This window comes from Ornithorhynchus anatinus, chromosome 5 (genome assembly GCF_004115215.2).
Source record: "Ornithorhynchus anatinus isolate Pmale09 chromosome 5, mOrnAna1.pri.v4, whole genome shotgun sequence".
Classification (NCBI taxonomy): domain Eukaryota; kingdom Metazoa; phylum Chordata; class Mammalia; order Monotremata; family Ornithorhynchidae; genus Ornithorhynchus; species Ornithorhynchus anatinus.
The window spans coordinates 56,034,837-56,054,264 of record NC_041732.1 but is presented as its reverse complement, the minus strand read 5'-3'; the positions used below and the strand labels follow the sequence as shown (position 1 = coordinate 56,054,264).

Below are 19,428 nucleotides of genomic sequence, written 5' to 3'. Positions count from 1 at the left end.
TGTGTGCTTTTGTGTGTGTGTGTTTTTGTGTCTTTGAGGGGAGAATGGGAGTCCAGAGACCCAGCAGATGGTGCTGTTGTGACAGATTTTTGTTTTCCCTAATGAGATGGTGAGCCGCGGGGGTGGGGTCTTCGCCCAGAAAGGAAAGGCGTTTTCTGTTTATCGAGACACTCGGCTTGATGCCGGGAGGGAGGTGACGTGCTGCTGGCCTGTTTGGAGTCTGAGGGGGAGGGAATGTCTGCACGCGGGGGCTGCCTCGGTCCTGGGACAGGCCTGGCGCTGCTCCTTTCTGAAATCCAGTATGAACTTTTCAAACAGATCACGCTTGTTTCGCGGCGGCCCCCGAGTTCCCCCCTGCTGAGCCATCCGCTGCCAGCGTGCCGAGGCCTCAGCCTGCCGGATTCCCCTACGCAGTTGCGGACCGGTGAGTGAATTCTGGGAAAGCGGATGGGCCGGAGGTCCTGGTGTCCCCTCTGCCCCAGCTGCCGGGCCCACATCTGGGGTGAGCCAGGGTGGTCGGGGCTGTGGCCGATCATCAGCTGGATCGGGTTTATCGGCGCTGGTCCCAGCCAGTGACTGTCCCTGTTGCCCCAGCTTTGACTTCCAGAGGCTGCTATAGGGAGCTGCCCAGCTCCAGGGGTTGCAGGGGGACAACCGGCTGATAAGACTCCTCATTACCTGGCAACCATCTGCCTGCCAAAGCCAGACACAAGCCCAGGAGTGAAGATTTTTGAATGTCCCCAATCCCTACCCTGGATAAGGTAAGTCTACCCCTCTCCCTTCCCCGCCTCCACTCCCTCCCACATTTTCCCCCCTCCCCACCCACCCACCAGGCCTGATGGGGTGCCAGCCCATTCGTGCCTTGGGTAAATTTCCCCTGGGGGAGTATTTGAGAAGAGTCCCCTTGGATATGGGTGAAGAGGGTCAGTGTCTTAGATGGTGTCCTCTCTTCCTCCATAGGCACCTGGCATCATTGGGCATGGCCGTCCCGTGTTTCATCCTCCTGACTAGGCTATTTTTGGATGTGACCAGCAAATCCACGGAGAGCACGGTAGGTGCCACGGGCTGGGGGTAGAAACCTCAGTCCATCCGCAGCTCAAACCAAAAGGACTGTAATGGCCTCAACACTGGCCTCCTGGGCATTCAGGAAAGGAAGTCACTTTCTCTGGAGGCCCACCACGCTCTTCCAGCCATGTTCCCATGATGCCAGGGTACAGCTGAACCCAATTGGCTTCAAGTGATTCTCCAGCACCCCGACACACTTGAGTTTGACACCTTTGGAAGGGTGACGGGGGAATGGGGTTTTCCTAGTCACCCAGGGTCTTGACCTGGGAGAATGACCCCCTGGCCCTAGTCTGGAGTCCCATCCTGGCTTGGGAAGCTTGAAGAAGTTTTTGGATTGCAGTGGCAGAATTCATTCATTCAATGGTATTTATTGAGCGCTTATTGTGTGCAGAGCACTCTACTAAGCACTTGGGAGAGTACAATATAAGAAGTGAATCCCATAATCCCAGGGTATCTGCCTTTCTCTTCCCAGAGCAAGACTGTTGCAGGGGTTTCATGAGCAGCAGCCCAGAGTCTCCACCTAAGGGAGGAGAGCCCAGCCGCATTCTCTACAGCCCCCAGGCAGAGAAGGACACGGCTCCTAGACATTAGCCCAGGCAAGAGAAAGAGACTCCCTGCAGGGAGGAAGTCACACAAAGGTCAAACTGCTCCAAGTGCAGCCTGCTGGATCTGGCCAACGGTCCAGCCGGGACTTGGGCAAAGCACGAAAGCGAGATGACGGGAAAGGATGGAGGAAGCGGGCACTGAGACATGACGGGAAGGTTTGAAGGCAGAAGAGGTTCAGTTTGGTGAGGGAGTCCTCTGGAGGGGTGGCTGCTCCCAGCAAGATGAGTATTTGACCTCAATTCCTGCTTTCTCCCATTCTGCCCAGTCCAGGTCTCTGAAGCTGCAGCCGGGGCCACCTTCCCCTCCCCCCCTGCATTCATTCCCTTTTGTCGCCACTGAGTCCCGCTGTAGCCAGTGGTGGGTGAGGGCTGGGGGGGCTCAGTGAGGCAGATAAGGGTGAGGAGAGCCTCAGAGAGCATTCTCTGAGTATCCCTCTGCCCTGGGCCACAGAATCGCCTGCAACCCTATAAGAAGCAGCATGGCCTAGTGGATAGGGCATGGACCTTTGAGTCAGAAGGACTTGGGTTCTAATGATGGCATCGCCACCTGTCTGCTGCCTGTCTGCTCTGTGTCCTTGGGCAGGTCACTTCACTTCTCTGTGCCTCAGTTCTCTCATCTGTAAAACGGGGATTAAGACTGTGAGCCCCATATGGGACAGGGACTGTGACCAACCCGAATTTCTCATGTCCACCCCAGGACTTAGTACAATGCCTGGCACATAGCGCATAACAAATACCACAGTAATTATTATTATTAGTCTGGAGTTGCCCACACCCTTGCCAGAAGTTCACCCTTGGCAGAGAAAGGGCCACTTTCTCTGACCCTAGGTGGCACCTGGCTGCCCGCTGGACCCAAGGAGGACAGAGCAGGTGCCAAGCCCAGAGGATGGAGAGAGGGGAGAAAGGTTGGGCACTTCTTATGGCATAGTGAAAATGCTGCTGCTGGGGAAACTGGGTTTGTCTTCCCCCAAAATAGTGTGACCCAATTTCCCGGGTCCACCACTGCTGGCCATGCCCACCAGTTGACAGGCTCATGGGAGGAAGGCAGCAGTAACCATTCTTCGAGAAAACCCCCATGGACTTGTTAAGTGCTTACTAAGTGCCAGGCATTGTTCTAAGCACTGGGATAGGTACAGGATAATTGGGTTGGACACAGTCTCTGCCCCAATTAGGGGTCTCAGTCTTAATCCCCATTTTACAAATGAGAGAACTGTGGCACAGAGAAGAGAAGTGACTTTGCCTAAGATCACGCAGCAGACACAGTGATGGAGCGGGCGGGGATTAAACCCCAGGTCCTTCCGACTTCCAGGCCCATGCTGTATCCACTAGGCCATGCTGCTTCTCCCTTCCACCTATTCCTCCCATCTTCCCTTTCTTCCGTCCCGGGTGCATACTGGCATTCGCCAGATCCTCAACAAGCTGATGTTCAACCCATTCCTCCTAGGTCCCACCTGCAGAGTGTTGTATGGATATGCCAGATGCAAACTTCACCTGCCCAGCCACAGAGCACTGTAGCCCAGGTATGATGACCCCTTGGTTAGGGGACACCCCTGGGACTTGAGAGCCCCAGCAGGTTGGTCAGCCAAGCTGGGTCTTCCTGTTCCTGAACATTCGGGTCTCCCCCTTCTAGACTGTGATCCCTTTGTTGGGTAGGGATTGTCTCCATCTGTTGCCGAATTTGTACTTTCCAAGCGCTAAGTACAGTGCTCTGCACACAATAAGCGCTCAGTAAATGCGATTGAATGAACGAGTGAATGTGCTCATTAGGCACCTGCTGGTATTACACACCCTACCAGACACCAGGAAGCATACATAGATGAAGGAGACCTGGGTACCTGCCCTGGAGTTGATAATCCACCTGGGGAGACAAACAGACCCAGGTGGTGGCCATCCAATGAGAACAAAATGGAAAACATAAAAGGAACCAATTAAAATAGGCAAATGATGCATCTGCTAGATGAATAAAGCAGTGTTTCATTCATCCAGGAGTATTTATTGAGTGGCTAGTACAGGTGGGCGGAGCCTCGCCCGAGGGAAGCAAACGAGGACCGTTGAGAGAGCGTTGGGGCGTGAGTTGTCTGCACGTGAGAAGTCGGGGCAGCCCCTGTCCCCCTGAGACTCCCCCCACCCTGTCCCCTCTCCTGCAGGCTGCTACAGGCGCTGGGGCGACGACGGGAGCAGCAGCTGCGTTAAGTGCAGGAATGAGACGCTCCCTACAGGGGCTTCAATCAACGGGACTGAGTGCCGAAACGGTAAGATCCGCGGGCCCGGGAATCCTCGCCTCTGCATGGGGGGCGGGGGGCGTTTCTCCCCCGGTGGGCTTGCATCCTTTCCTGCAGGCCCTGGGTAGCCGGCTGCGCTCTCTCCCGTCAACAGGGGGCGCCCGCGCTCCTCTGTCGCTCTTCCCGCTCCACTCCAATAGTATTTATTGAGCGCTTACTGGGTGCAGAGCACTGTACTAAGCGCCTGGAATGGACAATTTGGCAAAAGATAGAGACCATCCCTGCCCAGTGATGGGCCCACAGTCTAATCAGGGGAGACAACAAAGCAGAACAAAACAAAAACAAGACAACATTAGCACGATAAATAGAATCAAGGGGACGTACATCTCATTAACTGAATAAATAGGGTAATAAATAATATATACAAATGAGGGCAGTGCTGAGGGGAGGGGAGGAGGGAGGGGGAAGAGCAGAGGGTGGGGTGGGGAGGGGGAGCAGAGGGGAAGGGAGCTCAGCTGAGGGGAGGGGAAGGGAGGAGCAGAGGATGGAGGGGGAGCAGAGGGAGAAGAGGGGAGCTCAGTGTGGGAGGAATCCCAGGGAGGCTAAGGGGAATCTAACCAAGTTAATAATCATCATGGTCTTTCTTAAGCGCTTATACTGAGCCAAGCACTAGGGTAGATAGAAGATTGGACACAGTCCCTGCCCCCAATGGGGCGAACACTCTGAAAGGGATGGGGGAGAAAACAGGTATTTAATCCTCATTTTACAGATGAGAAAATAATAATGATGGTGTTTAAGCGCTTACTCTGTGCCAAGCACTGTTCTAAGCACTGGGGTGGATACAAGGTCATCAGGTTGTCCCACATGGGGCTCACAGTCTTCATCCCCATTTTAAAGATGAAGGAACTGAGGTGAAGAGAAGCTAAGTGGCTTACCCAAGGTCACACAACAGACAGGTGGAGGATCCAGGATTAGAACCCATGTCCTCTGAATCCCAGACTCTTTCCGCTAGAGAAGCGAAGGGACTTGTCTAAAGCCACACAGCAGGCAAGTGGTGGTGGTAGGACTAGATCCCAGGTTTCCTGGCTCCCAGTCCTGTACTCTTAACACTAAGCCACACTGCTTCTTTTGGGTGACCACACTTGGAGTTCTAATCACCGTCTAATGGTCTCAGAACCCTTTGTAGACTGAGAGGAGGGCAAACACCCCTCAAACACCCTCACCCCCAGGTCCAGCAACTTGTTGTTAGGGAAAAAACTCTAGTTGTTTTTTCCCTAACCTCCTAGCAGTTGTAGTCCCTCTGACCTTCAGTAAGTCTGAGCTTTTGTCCAGGACCCAGGTCCTCTGAACTTCTAGCCCAGCGGGAATCACCAAATGGGCTGTGGTCCTCTCCCAACCACATCCGTGGCCAAGAGGCAGCAGCCAGTTTTGCCATGAAACTTTAAGCAGCATTAACTCAATGCTAGGAAGCAGCAGGATGTGTAGTGGGTAGAGCATGGGCCTGGGAGTCAGAAGATCAAGGGTTCTAATCCCAGCTCCACCACTTCTCTGCTCTCTGTCCTTGGGCAAATCACTTTATTTCTCTGGGCCTCAATTACCTCTCCTGCAAAATGGGGAATGAGACTGTGAGCCCCAAGTGGGACAGGAACTGTGTTCAACCCAATTTGCTTGTATCCACTCCAGTGCTTAGTACAGTGCCTGGCACATAGTAAGCACTTAACAAATACCATAATTGTTATTATTATCATTATTAACTCAGTTTCCCCTGTGTAGTTGGCGGCAAAGGGATGCCCATCTCTGAAAACAGGAGTGCCATTGGGCCCATGTCCTATAATTTAGGTAAGTCACCTGGCCCTGCAGAGCAGGGGAGTGGAATGGGTCTTGGGGTGCAGTGGGTCCCAGAGCCATTATTGGGGCCTCCTGGAGGAGCCTTTGGGGTTGGGGCCATATTTCAGCCATATTTCAGCAGAGGGCAGGCAGGAGACAAATGCCCTCTCCCCAGGGGCAGTCTTCTTCCTCCCCCAGACCCAGCTCTGCACCACCTTCCCCTGGCCCCGGCTTCAGGACCAGTTTGTTAAAGTGTCTTTCCCCCCTCTGCCTTTTTCAGCTGGGGGACCGGTCCTCCATGAGACAAGCTGCAGCCCCCAACCCTCCTGACTGCATCAGGGATTCATTCACATGTTCATTCAGCAGTATTTGTTGAGTGCCCCAGTGCAACAACTGCTGGGCTAGGCACCTGGAAGCATACAGCAGGAACAGTTTCTCCCTTTGTGGAGCTTACAGTCTAACTGCAAGCAGGGATGCAGGATGCCAGGCTCTGGGATTTCCCTCCCATCCTAATCGTGAGGCCTGGTGGGCCAGATCAAGGGTGCTGTGTCCCAGCTTCTACCCTGAGTCAGAGCCATACAGAGTTGGGCCTGGGTTGGGCTCATCTGTGCTTTCAGGAAACTTGTGGCTCACCAAAGAGAAGGTACGTATTCAGAACTGGAAACCCCAAGGGGCGAGCCCTGGCAACGGTGGAATTGGCAGCCCTCAAACCCGCATCTGGGCCAGGGAGCCATTTTCCCTTCAGCCCTGGATTGTGCTGGCCCATCTCTCATGCTGACTCTGGCAATAGAGAAAGTCCTCTTTCCCCAAGCCAAGGGCCTCCCCACTGCCTCTGCTTACCATTCTAAATGAGAGCCCATAGTGCCACCCTCCTACCCAACGGCAGTTTTCTCCCTGGCCAAGACCCACAACTAGCAGAATGGAGGGATTCCTGCCCTCTGAAAATCTGAACTGGAATGGGAAAGAGAGCAAACATAAAGTTATACAGCAGGGAAGTACCAGGACCATCAGACCTGGGGCAGGGAAAACACACACACACACATACACACACACTCTCTCTCTCTCTCTCCCCTCCCCCCACCCAACCCCCTGCTGAAAGTTGCCCAACGTGCTAGGGGAGTTGTAATGGAGGGATTGGGGTTCTTCAGGCAACGCTTCCTGTAGGTGGCCATGTGGGCTGGTTGGTCAGTCAGTCAACTAGTCAGTTGTATTTATTAACCACTTAATGTGTGCAGAGCACTATACTTAGCACTTGGTGGAGTACAATATGACAGTATAAAAGACTCATTCCCTGCCCACAACAAGCTTACAGTCTAGAGGGGGAGACATTAATATAGATAAATTGGTGATGCAGGGAACTGGGTTGGGAGGTGGGGAGCAGTCAGCAGAACTGGGCTGAAATCAAGGAGAGGGCAGGCAGGAGGGAGTTTGTGCATGTTAGAGCTTTGAGCTTTTGTTATATATCAGAGGGATGCCTGGGAGCCACTGAAAAACCCCTTCAAGCTGGGGAGGGAGGAAACCAGAGGGGTCTGAGAGGTAAGGAAAGCTTTTATCCCTGTGTAGGAGCTGGGAGAGGCAAAAGGTAGGCCTTACAGCTGTGGTTGGGGTTGGTGGCTGAGGCTGAGGTGGGAAGAACTGAGGGACATGGTGACAGATGGAGTGGCCTAGAGGGAGTCAGAATGAGGAGTTGAATTGTGCTGAGGGATGGGACCAACACGCCAGCTGACGTGGCTTCAGTTTCTGACCCAGTAAAGCAGAGCTGCCCCGAGGAGGCAGGAGGAGGTAGGGGCTCAGAAGGTGGCTGAGACTGGGATCTCAAGGGGTGGGAAAGTCTCTCTGCTCTCATTAAAATGGGGCAGCTAGGGGCAGGACCCACTGGACAGGCTGCTACCGGTCACTGTCTTGGTGCTAGTGTTGCCCCAAGGAACAAGGCCCCTCTGTAGAGGCCAGCCAGGCAGAGGGCCCGGGCTGGTGGGTAGGGACAGAGCTTGCCTTGGTTTGGCAAGGCTAACCTACCACTAGCCTTGGAGTACCCTCCCCCCTCTGTCCCATTTTGGAGCACGGCGAAGGGGCCAGCAGGCACTGCCACTGCTGACCACTCTCACCTGACACAGGCTCCTAGGCTCTAAGCTCGTGGGCAGGGAATGAATCCATTATATATTGTTGTCTCCCAAGCACTCAGTACAATCCATTATATATTGTTCTCTTCCAAGTGCACACAGTGAGCACTCAATAAATATGATTGAGTGATTGACGGATTCCCTTGGGTTCCAGGAGGCCCCCAGGTAGCCGCCTCACTCTTCTTGGGCACCTTCTGCGCCAGCTCTTTCCTGATCCTGACGGTGGCTATGTTCTTCTACCTCAAGCGGACCCGCAAGCTGCCTGGTTTCTTCTACAGGAGGAATAAAGGTACCAAGGGGCCTCCGCACATGTCTTTGGGGCTCCCCATCTGCAGGGAGATGGGGGAGTGGCTGTGTGCTCTCCCACAGCCCCTGATCCAGCCTAGTGACCCTCCCTCTGGGGACCTGGTCCACCAGTCTCCAGCCTCCCTAGGGCTCTGGGAGGGCTGGGAGGAGGCCCTCAGCTGGTGTTCACTCCTCCACCATGGAGTGGAGGTCTTGTGCAGGACCACTTCCTGCTGACCTCCATCCCAAGGAGGAAACTCATGAACATCCCCTCCCCTACCGTGGACCTCTGCAGCTTGACAGCCCACTGGCAGCCTGGTACCTGGGTGGTCTCCTCTGGCCCCATGCCGACCCCCTGGCCCTTGTCCAGATGCCCAACGGCAACCTCATTGGCAGGCAACAGGCAAATATTTTATCTTTTCTTTACTGCCCATTTTTGCCTTCTGCCCCTCTCTGGGCCATTATGGTCCAGTACCCTCTGCCCCTCTCTGGGCCATTCTAGCCCCCTGCCTTCTCTCCCTCTTTGGGTCGTGATGGTCCCCCTGCCCCTCTCTGGGCCATCATGGTCCTCTACCCTCTGCCCATCTTTGGGCCATCATGGCCTTGTGCCCCAGGCAGAGCCATGGCTTCAGGTGGCTGTTTGGAGATGAATAGCTGTTGCCACCTGTCAAGGCGAAGCTGGCATAGCTGAACTCCAACTGGGCTTCTATGGCCCCCATCTCCCATTGTATCCAACAGTGGGGAGGGCAAAGACTCAGATGTCAGGGATGGAGACCATCAAGTCCCTGGCAGGTGTGGGGTCTGTTTTGGACTTTTGGGTTCTCCTGGCACCTTCTTGTCTGGCTGAGATAAAGAACCACCACAGAGAATGGTGAGGGCAGAGAGCAGGGCTGGCAGAGGACGTTTCCTCCCCTGGAGCTAGAGCCGAGTGGACAGGTGCGCAGTGGGAGCTTCTCCATCCCAGGGCCATGGGACAGGGCTCTGGGGTCTTCCTCCCACCTGGTGTCAGGACAGCTCTTCAAGAGACAGATCGAAGGACCATTTGAAACCTTTTCTCATCCTGTTTGAGCATGAGAAAGCCGGTGGTAAGGAGTGGGGAGTGGCAGGGGTTGGTGAAAGGGGAAGGTAGCAGAACCAGTCCACCCTGCCAGGTAAGTGCTTTGCTCCCCGAGAGACTGTTGGCCATCTCCCCTTCACCCCAGTACACCCGCCTCCTGTGGAGGCCAGCTCTGTGGCCCCTTGATGACGCCCCTGCCAAAATGACTAACAACATGTTTCTCCCTCCTCCCGTAGCCTCGGCCCTGCAGCCTAGTGAAGCAGTAAGTACCGTACCTACTCCCCACCCCCTCGGTTTCCTCAGTTGGGCGGGAAGGGCCGTGCCCTGGGACCCTCAGTGTCCCCCTATTGTTTCCCACAGGCCGCCATGATGCCTCCTCCTCCTCCAACCTCCTCAGGTAATCTTGCTTCTCCTCAACCTCCTCCCCCTTGCTTTCCCCCACGTGATGATAGGGCTGTATCCTCCTGTGCCCACTGAAACTGGCACAGAGGAGAGGCGTGCTTCTTCCAAAAGCATCCATCTCCATGACCCTTCACCTTGCTGAGCCTGTGGTATGGAAAGGAGTCCGTGCACATAAACAGAAAAGTCACCCAAGAGTCTTGCCATTACTGTGCCTGCCCCATAGTCACTGCTCCTGACAGTTGCTGTGGCTGCTCCGAGGATTGTCTAGCACTGTGGGGATGGCAGGGCCTTTGAGGGAACCATGTAAACCAGTTTGTCTCTGTTTGGAGCCCAGAGAGATGCAGGGAGTGCAGTGTGACCCTTTACGTTAGAAGTTCAGAGAGCATTGCAGACTAATCCTGTCCCTGCGTCTCACCTGGGGCGCTGTATGAAGAAGGAAGGTGTTCCAGTGTCTCTCCAGCCTTTTTGCCAGTCCAGGCTGAGAGACTTTTAGTGGGGGTGGGAGGGCCCCGGAGGTGGGAGGAGAGGGGGTGGGAGGACCCTAGAGGCATGACAATGAACATAGGCTCCCAGTGTTAAAGGCTTCCAGGCAGGCAACCCCATACCCAGTTGGTGAAGGTTCTCCTAGGAAATGCCTTCTCTCCTTGCTTCCATCTCTTTGATTCTTTCTGCCTCTGTCTTTCTCTGCCTCTGTCTCTCTGTCTCTCTGCCTCTCTCTCCCTCATTCTGCCTCCTTTTCTCTCTGCTTCTGTCTCTGTCTCTGCCTCTGTCTCTCTCTGCCTCTGTCTTCCTCTGTCTGTTTCTCTGCCTCTCCCCTCTAACATTCCACAAAGCGACCACCTACCTGAATCCTCTCCCAAAGCCTGGCAGGCGGCAGTGGCAACCAGACCCCTTGACTGCCCCATAGTTCCCACTAGGGCTACTGACAGGAGAGCATAATAAACAGCAAACTGAGCCACCACAGGGTTCCCTGGAACTGGGCTGGGGAGCCCAGTGAGGCACTCTGTCCTTGGAATTTGAAAACGTACCTCTCCAGGCCGGTGTGGTCAGCCCAGGGGCCAACCGTCTCTCCATATCTGTTTCAGTTCGAAAGCCGCGCTACGTCCGGCGGGAACGGTCCCTGGCAGTGAACGCCACTCCATCCACAGCCTCTGCAGCTGAGACCAGAGTCAGCAACGTGTAGCCACCAGAACCTGCCCCGAGGCTCCTTCCACCCCTCACCGAGGGCTAAAGAGACTGCCTGCATCCCTGGAGGGGCAAGAGCAGGGGTTGGGGCAGCTGGCGGTGAGGTGGGCCCCTGCCGGGGGAGATGGGTTTGTGCCAAATCCGTGTTAGAGCAGTGGCCTGGTGTGAGGCAGGGGCTGGGCTGAGACTACCTAGCATTAAGTCAGTTCTAGCCTCCCACATTTCAGCGAGGGCATGGAGAGAGGGACCTGGGGACCGTAGTGGCAAACTGAGGGTAAAGTCCACCGTGGCACGATAAGGGTTCCCTCCCACTTCCCCGAGGCCCGGAGCCAAAGGCGTGACAGCTTGGACTGGGCCTCTGTCCGGCCCTGGGGCTCTTGGGAGATGGATTTGGGGGATAAGGAAGGGGCGGGGGCGGCTGCTCCAGCCGAGAATCTCCAGCCCCAGGCGGGCGGTGCTGGGCTTGGGTCTGTTGGGGCAGGCTACCTCTGAGGGCTGAGGCTGGGGCTGAGTAGATAACCGCTTCCCCCTGAGAGATTGCTCTGCTCCAGGGGGCTCCAACGTCACCAGGCAAACATGGGTAGGGCGCTCTCCTGGGGCTGAGGGCTGAGGTTGGGGGCTTTGAAACCAGAAATGGTGGCCAGGAGCTGAGAGCTCTGGGCTCCCTCTGTGTCCCATGAGACTCTTCCTCTGGAGGCCGAAGGCAAGGGGCTCCCCTCCCCTATTGAACGAGTTTCCCAACTGCACTTTGGCCCTGGGCCCGAGGCTCCTGGCCCGCCGGCAGCCAGCAGGGAGCTGAGCCTGGATGAGGGAGCCCCAGGGCCGGGCCCAGCCGGATCTTCGGGTTAGGCAACTTTCTGGGAAATGTCTGTCACATACTGGGTCTAGAGCTAGCAAGGACTGGCAACAGCGGGCCCTGCTGGCGATGGGAAGCCCCAGAGAACCAGAAAGGCACTGAGTGACAATCCTCCCCAACCATCCCCTCTAAGACCTGACCCTGGATCCCAGCTTATCATGGGGGAGGGAGGTGGGGGCCAGGTGCTGGTCGTTGGAAACATCACCAGTGAAGTGTATGACCTCAGGTAAAAGGCAACCAGCTGCCCCTTAATGACCAAAGGCTAGGAGAAATTGAAGGGGGAAGTGTAGACAGCCCAAGCTGGGGAGGGGTTGGAAGGGGGTAGAAGTAGTTTGGTTAAACTGGAAGTATAGCTGAGGCCCTTTGGAGAGGAGTTGGAGGGCATTTAGAAGGACTAGGATACAGTGGGAAGGGGAGTGGGAAGGGAGAGGTTTGAATTGCCTGAGCTGCAAAGGATTGGGAATGAGGAGGTGTAGGCAGCCCAAACTAGAGTAAAGGAAGAAGAAAGTGTAGACAGACCACTTTAGAGAGATTTGAAAGGGGAAGTCAAGGCACTCCGAGCTAGAGAGGGGTCAGAAGGGGGAGGTGTAGATAGGCCAAGGAGAAGGGTGGGAAGGGGAAGGTGTAGACAGACTGCACTGGAGAGTGAATTGGAAGGGAAGTGTAGGCACTCAAAGCTGGAGACAGGCTGGAAGGAGGAGGGGCAGACAGCTCAAGTTATGGGAGGATAAGAAAAGAGATCCGTGGACAGCTGTAACTGGAGATGGGTAGGAAGGGGAAGGTGCAGGCAACCCACTCCAGAGAGGGGTTGAAAGGAAAAGTTGAGGGCAGCCCCAGCGGTCCAGCATCTCTAGCTTGTTGAGTCAGTGGGGCCTCCCATCTGGGGTCTGAGCCTAAAGCCAACCGAGCCCAGGTTGATAGATGGAGTCTGTTTTTGGGGAAGGGAGCTCTATGCAACAAGGTACTTGGAGGTCGGGGGTGCAGGCCAGGCAGGCAGTGGGGCTGCAAGAACCCTCCCTTTGGGTGACTGGTCATTTCTCCCCCATCCCATAAGATCCAGGGGGGTCTTCCAGTACCCCCAATTCCACTGAGGGTGGGGTGCTAGCTAGGTATGCAATAGAACTGCAGGAGCCCTCTCTTTGTGTGGCTGGCCATCTCAGCCCCATTCCATGGGATCTGAGGGAGGGAGGTGGTCCTCCAATCCCACTCCGGGAACAAGCAGGTGGGTTGTGAGAAACCCGCTGTCCCCTCAGCCTGGGACAGCAGCTCCTATATGAAGCTGAGGGTGGCGGTGACACTGCTGGGCCCCCAAGTTTTCCTCTCATGGGAGCCCAAGGTGAAGGGACTGCTGGCAGGCTAATGCCATGTTTGCACTGTGATGTTTTGTATCTTTTTCTACAGTTGTATTAATAAATGCTCATTTCTGGAGGAGGGCTTGGAGCAATTTGAGGGTGGGGGGGCTTCTCGCTGTGTTAAGCTGGACCCTCTCCAACGTGTCGGAAAGGTGAGGACAGGACACTGTCCTGGAGCTGAGGGCTGAGTTTGGGGGCACTCCAAAATCAGAAATGGGCAGGAGCAGAGATCTCCCCGCCTCCAGGGGTGTCGTATTTTCTCCTTCAAATAGGGGGGCCGTGGGCCAAGTCAGGTGGGGGTGCCACCCTGCAGCCAGGTCCAGAAATGGGCATCCTGATTGCCAGCTCTGGCAGTCTCAGCATGAGGGAGAGAAAGAAAGCAAGGGACTCCACGTGGCCCGGCCCTGCCCCAGGATCAACCGTCCGCCCCAGCCCTGGGGTACCATGGGCAGACCTAACCACTGCATCCAGGTGGGGAGACCAAGCTGGGAGAGAGAAAAAGAAGAGCAACCAGGATGCTCAGGGGGATGGGGCAACTTCTGTGTGGGGTCAATCAATCATTGTTATTTACTGTACGATTCCTGTTTAAGAGTTGGTAGACACTATCCCTGCCCTCCAAGAGCTTACAGTCTACAGTGGGAGACAGACATTAAAATTAACAGCAGATAAGAAGCAGACTGAAAGGACCAGGAACCTGCAGTGTGGACAAGAGTGGGGCAGGACTGGAGTATAGAGAACCAGGAAGAGGGTGGGGCAGAACAGGGTGAAGATGGAATTACTGTTCCCCAAATCCCACCCAACCAGGGCAAGGGGAATCACCTGGAACTGGTTATTTTCGGAATCCAAGGAAGGGATTAGTAGTGACAGTGTTGAGTGCCCACTGTATGCAACACACTGTACTAAGTGCTTCTGAGAGAGGGAACACTGAAAGTGATAAGTGGAGAAACCACGAGACATTTTATTCAATTAATTCAACTGTATTTACTGAGCCTTTACTGTGTGCAGAGTACTGTACTAAGCTCTTGGGAGAGTACAATACCAAAATAAACACACATTCCCTGCCCATGAGCTTACATTCTAGAGGGGGAGATAGACATTACGTAAATGCTGTGGGGCTGGGAAGGGGGCAGTGAATAAAGGGAGAAATTCAAGTTAGTGCAGAAGGGAGTGGGAGAAGAGGAAAGGAGGACTTAGTCAAAGAGGCCTCTTGGAGGAGATGTGCCTTCAATAAGGCTTTGATGGGGGGCGGGGTTAATTGTCAGATAGGAGGAGGGAGGGTGTCCCAGGCCAGAAGCAGGATGTGGACAAGAGGTCAGTGGTGAGATAGACTAGATCAAGATACAGTAAGGTTAGCATTAGAAGATCAAAATATGTGGACTGGATTGCAGTAGGAGAGAGAGAGTGGTTGTCAAGAGTGAGAGAGCAAGAGAGAAGTTGTCAAGAAGCATGCCAGAGTAGGTGGAGAATTCTGGGGCAACTGGGACATTCTGGGCATCTTATCCTTTCCTTATGCCCCGAGTAGGATGGCAGCTACCCCAGCCTGGCCAACAGGAGTCTCTCCACGAGCCTCCCCAGATGGGCCCTGTGCTGAGGCCACGCCAGGCATCCCCTGAGAGTTGGAACTGTCAAGAGTCCTGGCCGGGAGTGGCCATCTGCATCTACAGGTAGACCAGAACTTGGCCCCCTTGGCCCTTACCACAGACTAGCATCCTATCCAGTAAAGAAGGACTCCTGCCTCCCTTTACTGGCCAGCAAAACTGGGTGAGGCTGGACTCTGCACCAAGATTTCCTTGAAACAGGAAATAACTTCAGGGCCTAGAGCGGGTCTTCCTCCTCGGGTCTTCCCCCTCCTCCTCCTCTGCTCTTTACCCACAATGGGTTCCCCCTCTCCCATCCCAGGAGAGTATGGTTGGTAGTATAGTTATTGTGATCCTACTAAGTGCAAAGCATTACACTAAACTCCAGAGAAATTACAACAAAATGGCAAGCCCCATTGCCTGCTCACAAGAAACAGTGTGGTGTAGTGGAAAGAATAAGGACTTGGGTTCTCATCCAAGCTCTGCCACCTATCACTGTGTAAGTTTAACTTTTCTGTGCCTCAGTTACCTCATCTGTAAAACAGGGATTAAAACTGTGAGCCCTAAATGGGACAGGGACTGTGTCCAATCTGATTACCTTGTATCTACACCAGCCCTTAGTTCAGTGCCTGGTTCATAGTAAGTGCTTAGCAAATTTTTTTTTTAAAGAAGCTTCCACTCTTAATAGGGAAGACAGATGTAAAAATATTTATGAAAATTGAAATCAGAATAATTGATTATATGTGCAAGTTCTGGGGATGGGCATAAATCGATACATAAGAGGGATTGTTGGAGGAGGGGCAATTTTAGGTAGGTGTTGAAGTCAGGTAAGGCTGAGGTCCAGTGGGTTTATGGAAGTATTGAGAAGCCAATCAAGAGTCCATTGTCCAATTTCCCCGTCCGATGCCCACTGATGTCGCTGGACCCTGACGTGGCAGCTCTGCTGGTTGGAAACCCAGCTTCCTCTCCACAGGTGGAGGTGACCCTTGAAGCTCTGGGCTGGGCCTCCAACTCCTCATGCTCTTCACTTACACCCTTGAGAAGCTCATCCCCTCCCGTCCAAGACATCTGCTACCAGCTCTACACAGATGACTTACAAAATCTTAACTCTCTTACTCCTCCTCTCACCTTTTCTGCAATCTCACATCTTCTCTTGCCTTCAGGATATCTCCAAATGGATGGCCCCCTGTTCTCTTGAGCTTAATTTTTGTCTAAAACTGAATTGCTCATTTTTCCTCCCAAAATACTCCACTTACCCTTTCCGTCCCAGTTGACAACTCCCCATCTCTGAAGCCTGCCCCACCAACTTTGTCATTCTTCTTGACTCTTTCCTTTCTCTCAACTCTCACACCCAAACTATGGCTAAATCCTCTTGGTTTTTTTTTTCCTTCCTCTCCATCCAAGTGACTTCCACCTGTCCAGGCTGCAGTACTGTTTCAACCTCCTCCCTCTCCTTCAGTCTGTCCCATCTCCAGGCCATACTGCACTCTGCTTCCCAAATTATCTTTCTCCAGCTTTCCTCTAGGTATGTCTCCCATTTCTTCAGAAGCCTGCAATGAGTGTTCATTCAACCTCCACATCAAATACACTTCCAAGCATTGTGGTAGTAATTGTGGTAATAATTGTGGTATTTGTTAAGTGCTTACTATTTGCCAAGCACTGTACTAAGCACTGGAGTGAATGCAAACCAATCAGGATGGACACAATCCCAATCCCCATTTTACAGGTGAGATAACCGAGGCACAGAGAAGTGAAGTGACTTACCCAAGGTGACACAGAGGACATGTGACCGAGCTGGGATTAGAACCCAGGTCCTTTTGACTCCCAGGCCTCTTATCTCTGCCATGCTGCTTCTCTACAAATAGCACTCAATAAATACTATTAATTGATTGATTGATTACAGCCTCCCCTTGGTCACCCCACACCCATGACTCCTTGGCCCTGAAGGTCTGCAAAGTTTCTCAGCAGGAGGAGTGCCATTTAGACATTAACCATTGGCTTAAAGACACCCCATCAGCTCTCTTCCCCCTTATCTGTTCTTCTACAATACCCCGCTTGCAATCTGCATTCCTCTCAATTCACTTAGTCATTATGCCTTATCCTTCTTGACCCTCCCTTCTCTGACCCCTTGCTCAAACCCTTCCTCCCGCGTACGGTCCCACCTCAAATCCGCCAGATTACAGTTCTCCACATTTTTTTTAATGGTATTTGTTAAGCACTTACTATGGACCAGGTACTCTGTGAAGTACTGGGGTAAATACAGGATAATCTGGTTGGATACAGTCCCTGTTCCTCATGGGGCTCACAGTCTTAATCCCCACTTTACAGATGAGGTAGCTGAGGCACAGAGAAGTTAAATGACTTGCCCAAGATCACAGAGCAAACAAGAGGTGGAGCCTGGATTAGAAGCCAGATCCTCTGACTCCCAGGCCCATGCTCCTTCCACTAGGCCACGCTGCTTCAAGTCGAAATCCTTCCAAAATTTTTCCCGTTATTTTTTTATTTCTTCTCCACAGCTCACCTCCTCCCAACTCTCAACCCTGAACTTTTAAGTATCACTTTAAGAGCATCACTTCTTTTCTGCACATTATTTTGTGTCTTTCCCTCCTATTAGATTAGAAAGTAGGGATCATGACTTTTTCAAAAAAATTTTAATGGAATTTGTTAAGCATTCTGTGCCAGGTACTCTTCAAAGCACTGGGGTAGATACAAGCTGATTAGGTTGGACACAGGCCCTGTCCCATGAAGGATTCACATTCAACTCCTAATTTACAGATGAGGGAACTGTGTCACACAGCAGAGAATTGGCAGAGCTGGGATTAGAACCCAGGTCCTTCTGACTCCCAGACCTTTGCTTTATCTACTAGGCTACACTGCTTCTCTGCTACTCATTCCTAAACACTAAGTCTAAGGCCTTTCCCGCAGTAGGTGACCAGTACAAGATTGTGCCCACAGTAGATCCCATTACAGGGCCATGCCCACAGAACGCATCCATTGGAGAACCCCCACACACACTGTAGGCACCCAGTTGACACTCCAGTGCTATCCACTGATTGATTGAGTCTCCCACCTTTACACCTGGCACCCCCAAGGGTCCACATAGTGCTAGGGATTGAGAGTTGGAAAGATTGTCACTTCTATCAATCAATCAATCAATCAGTGGTATTTGTTGAGTGCATACTATGTGCAGAGCTCTGCACTAAGCACTTGGGAGGGTACAACAGAGTTGGTAGACACATTCCCTACCCACAGCAAGCTTACCGTCTAAGAGTTCTAGGCCTTAGAAGGGAAAACTGCCCACAGAGAGGCTCAGTGACTTGCCCAAAGCCTCACAAATTCAGATGATCTGTTTGCCAGCTCTGGGCAATTCAGGGGCCAGCCTCAGGGGCTGAGGGAGTCTGAACTCTGCAAGAATGGTTCAAGGGTGTAGGCCAAGGACTGGCCCCAGGATGGTGCCTAGGAAAAGAATTTCTGCTCCATATGGTAATATGTGCTTAGGGCCTTGGGGAAAGCCCTAGCAAAGCTGCTGAGGACACAGGGGTGGTGAATTAGAGTGCTGAAGGAGGAGGGTTACCACTGCCCCCAGCTCCACCCATGACCCCAGCTGGAAGCCTTGATCCTTAGCCCTGGGAGTATCTGGGCCTGGGGCCAGCAGGGGCACCTAGGGCTGGGCACTCTGAGCCAGGTTTCCCTTGGGAAAGGAAGTCACCTAGAGATCATGGGACAAGTTCCCTCATTCCCTATGGCATGGCCTGTGCAGATAGGCTCAAGACATCACCATCCCAGGACTTGTTACCAGCCCTGCCCTCCCTCCTCCTGCCATCCCATCTCAGGGATCCAGGGCAGAGGCAGGTGACTTCCAGCAGTGGTGGTGAAACCGGATTTGTCCCCAGGGATAGGTTTCTGGTTCAACCGCCATACCCTGTGCCAACCCCTTGTCTTCCCACATGCATACCCCGCTGGAATGTGGTTTCCACCACACAACTCTAGAAAGGATTAAGGGGTGCTTTCTGCACCCCCTCTGGCTGGGACAGGACAGCGGCCCTGCAGTGAGCACCAAGGGTAGCAGCCCCAGATGATGATGATGATATTTGTTAAGCGTTTACTATGTGCCAAGCACTGAGGTATACACAAAGTAGTCAGGTTGGGCACAGTCCCTGTCCCACATAGGGCTCACCCTCTTAATCACCATTTTATAGATGAGGTAATAGGCCCAGAGAAGTGAAGTTGATTTGCCCAAGGTCACACAGCAGACATGTGGCTGAGCCAGAATGAGAATCCATGACCTTCTGGTTCCCAGGCTGGTGCTCTGTCCACTAAGACACACTGCTTCTTCCGGATCTCCAGGCCCCCGGTTAATGGAACGGGCTCAGTCCTGGGAGTACCTGTTTGGGGCTCCTGCCCCTCCAGCACTCCAGCCCCTCAACAGACCATCCAGAGTACAGACTCTGAGCACGGGTGTGGAAAACTCCCAATGTGCATGCTCTCTCTACCTGCTCAGGATTGCACCCGAAGAGTTTCCAGTACTCTACCAGCCTCGGCTATGGGAGGGAGAGTCAAGCAGAGGCATACCAATTCCATTCCTAGCTTGGGCAGTGGCTAGCAAGTGGAAGGCAATCTGCTACAGGTCAAAATTCACGTGTGCTGGGCAGCAGTGGCATGGGAGAGAGTCGAGGGTGGAGACTCAAATTGTGCTGAAGAGGTAATGATAAACCACTTCCGTATTTTTACCAAGAAAACTCTGTGGATACACTACCAGAGCAATTGCATTTGGAGGTGGGGCATTCTGGGAGAGATGCGTCCATGGAGTTACTATGGGTCGGACACGACTCAACAGCATAAGACAAGACAAGCAGGTTCTCTCTGATCCTAGCC

The 19,428-nt window shown here is 53.4% G+C and overlaps 1 protein-coding gene and 1 non-coding gene across 7 annotated transcripts in view; both read left to right on the top strand.

The window, feature by feature from the left end:
* Nucleotides 1-13,052, top strand: part of C5H1orf159 (chromosome 5 C1orf159 homolog) — a 30,341-nt gene extending 17,289 nt beyond the window's left edge. For 3 of the 6 annotated variants that reach the window (XM_029066369.2, XM_029066370.2, XM_029066371.2), the window contains 7 exons: nt 319-424; nt 595-761; nt 961-1,051; nt 3,115-3,190; nt 3,818-3,922; nt 5,666-5,731; nt 7,994-9,506. In XM_029066369.2, coding sequence (XP_028922202.1) covers nt 980-1,051; nt 3,115-3,190; nt 3,818-3,922; nt 5,666-5,731; nt 7,994-8,361 — 687 coding nt within the window. In that variant the 5' untranslated portion in view covers nt 319-424; nt 595-761; nt 961-979 and the 3' untranslated portion in view covers nt 8,362-9,506. Of the gene's footprint in view, nt 1-318; nt 425-594; nt 762-960; nt 1,052-3,114; nt 3,191-3,817; nt 3,923-5,665; nt 5,732-7,993; nt 9,507-9,541; nt 9,579-10,668 lie in introns of those variants that run through there. The other 3 variants (XM_039912037.1, XM_039912038.1, XR_005660021.1) reach the window with 3 other exon arrangements.
* A 5,991-nt stretch (nt 13,053-19,043) lies between these two features.
* Nucleotides 19,044-19,182, top strand: LOC114812597. Its single transcript, XR_003760248.1, has one exon. It is a non-coding gene; the product is annotated as a small nucleolar RNA SNORA7 (small nucleolar RNA).
* The last annotated feature ends 246 nt before the right edge of the window (nt 19,183-19,428 follow it).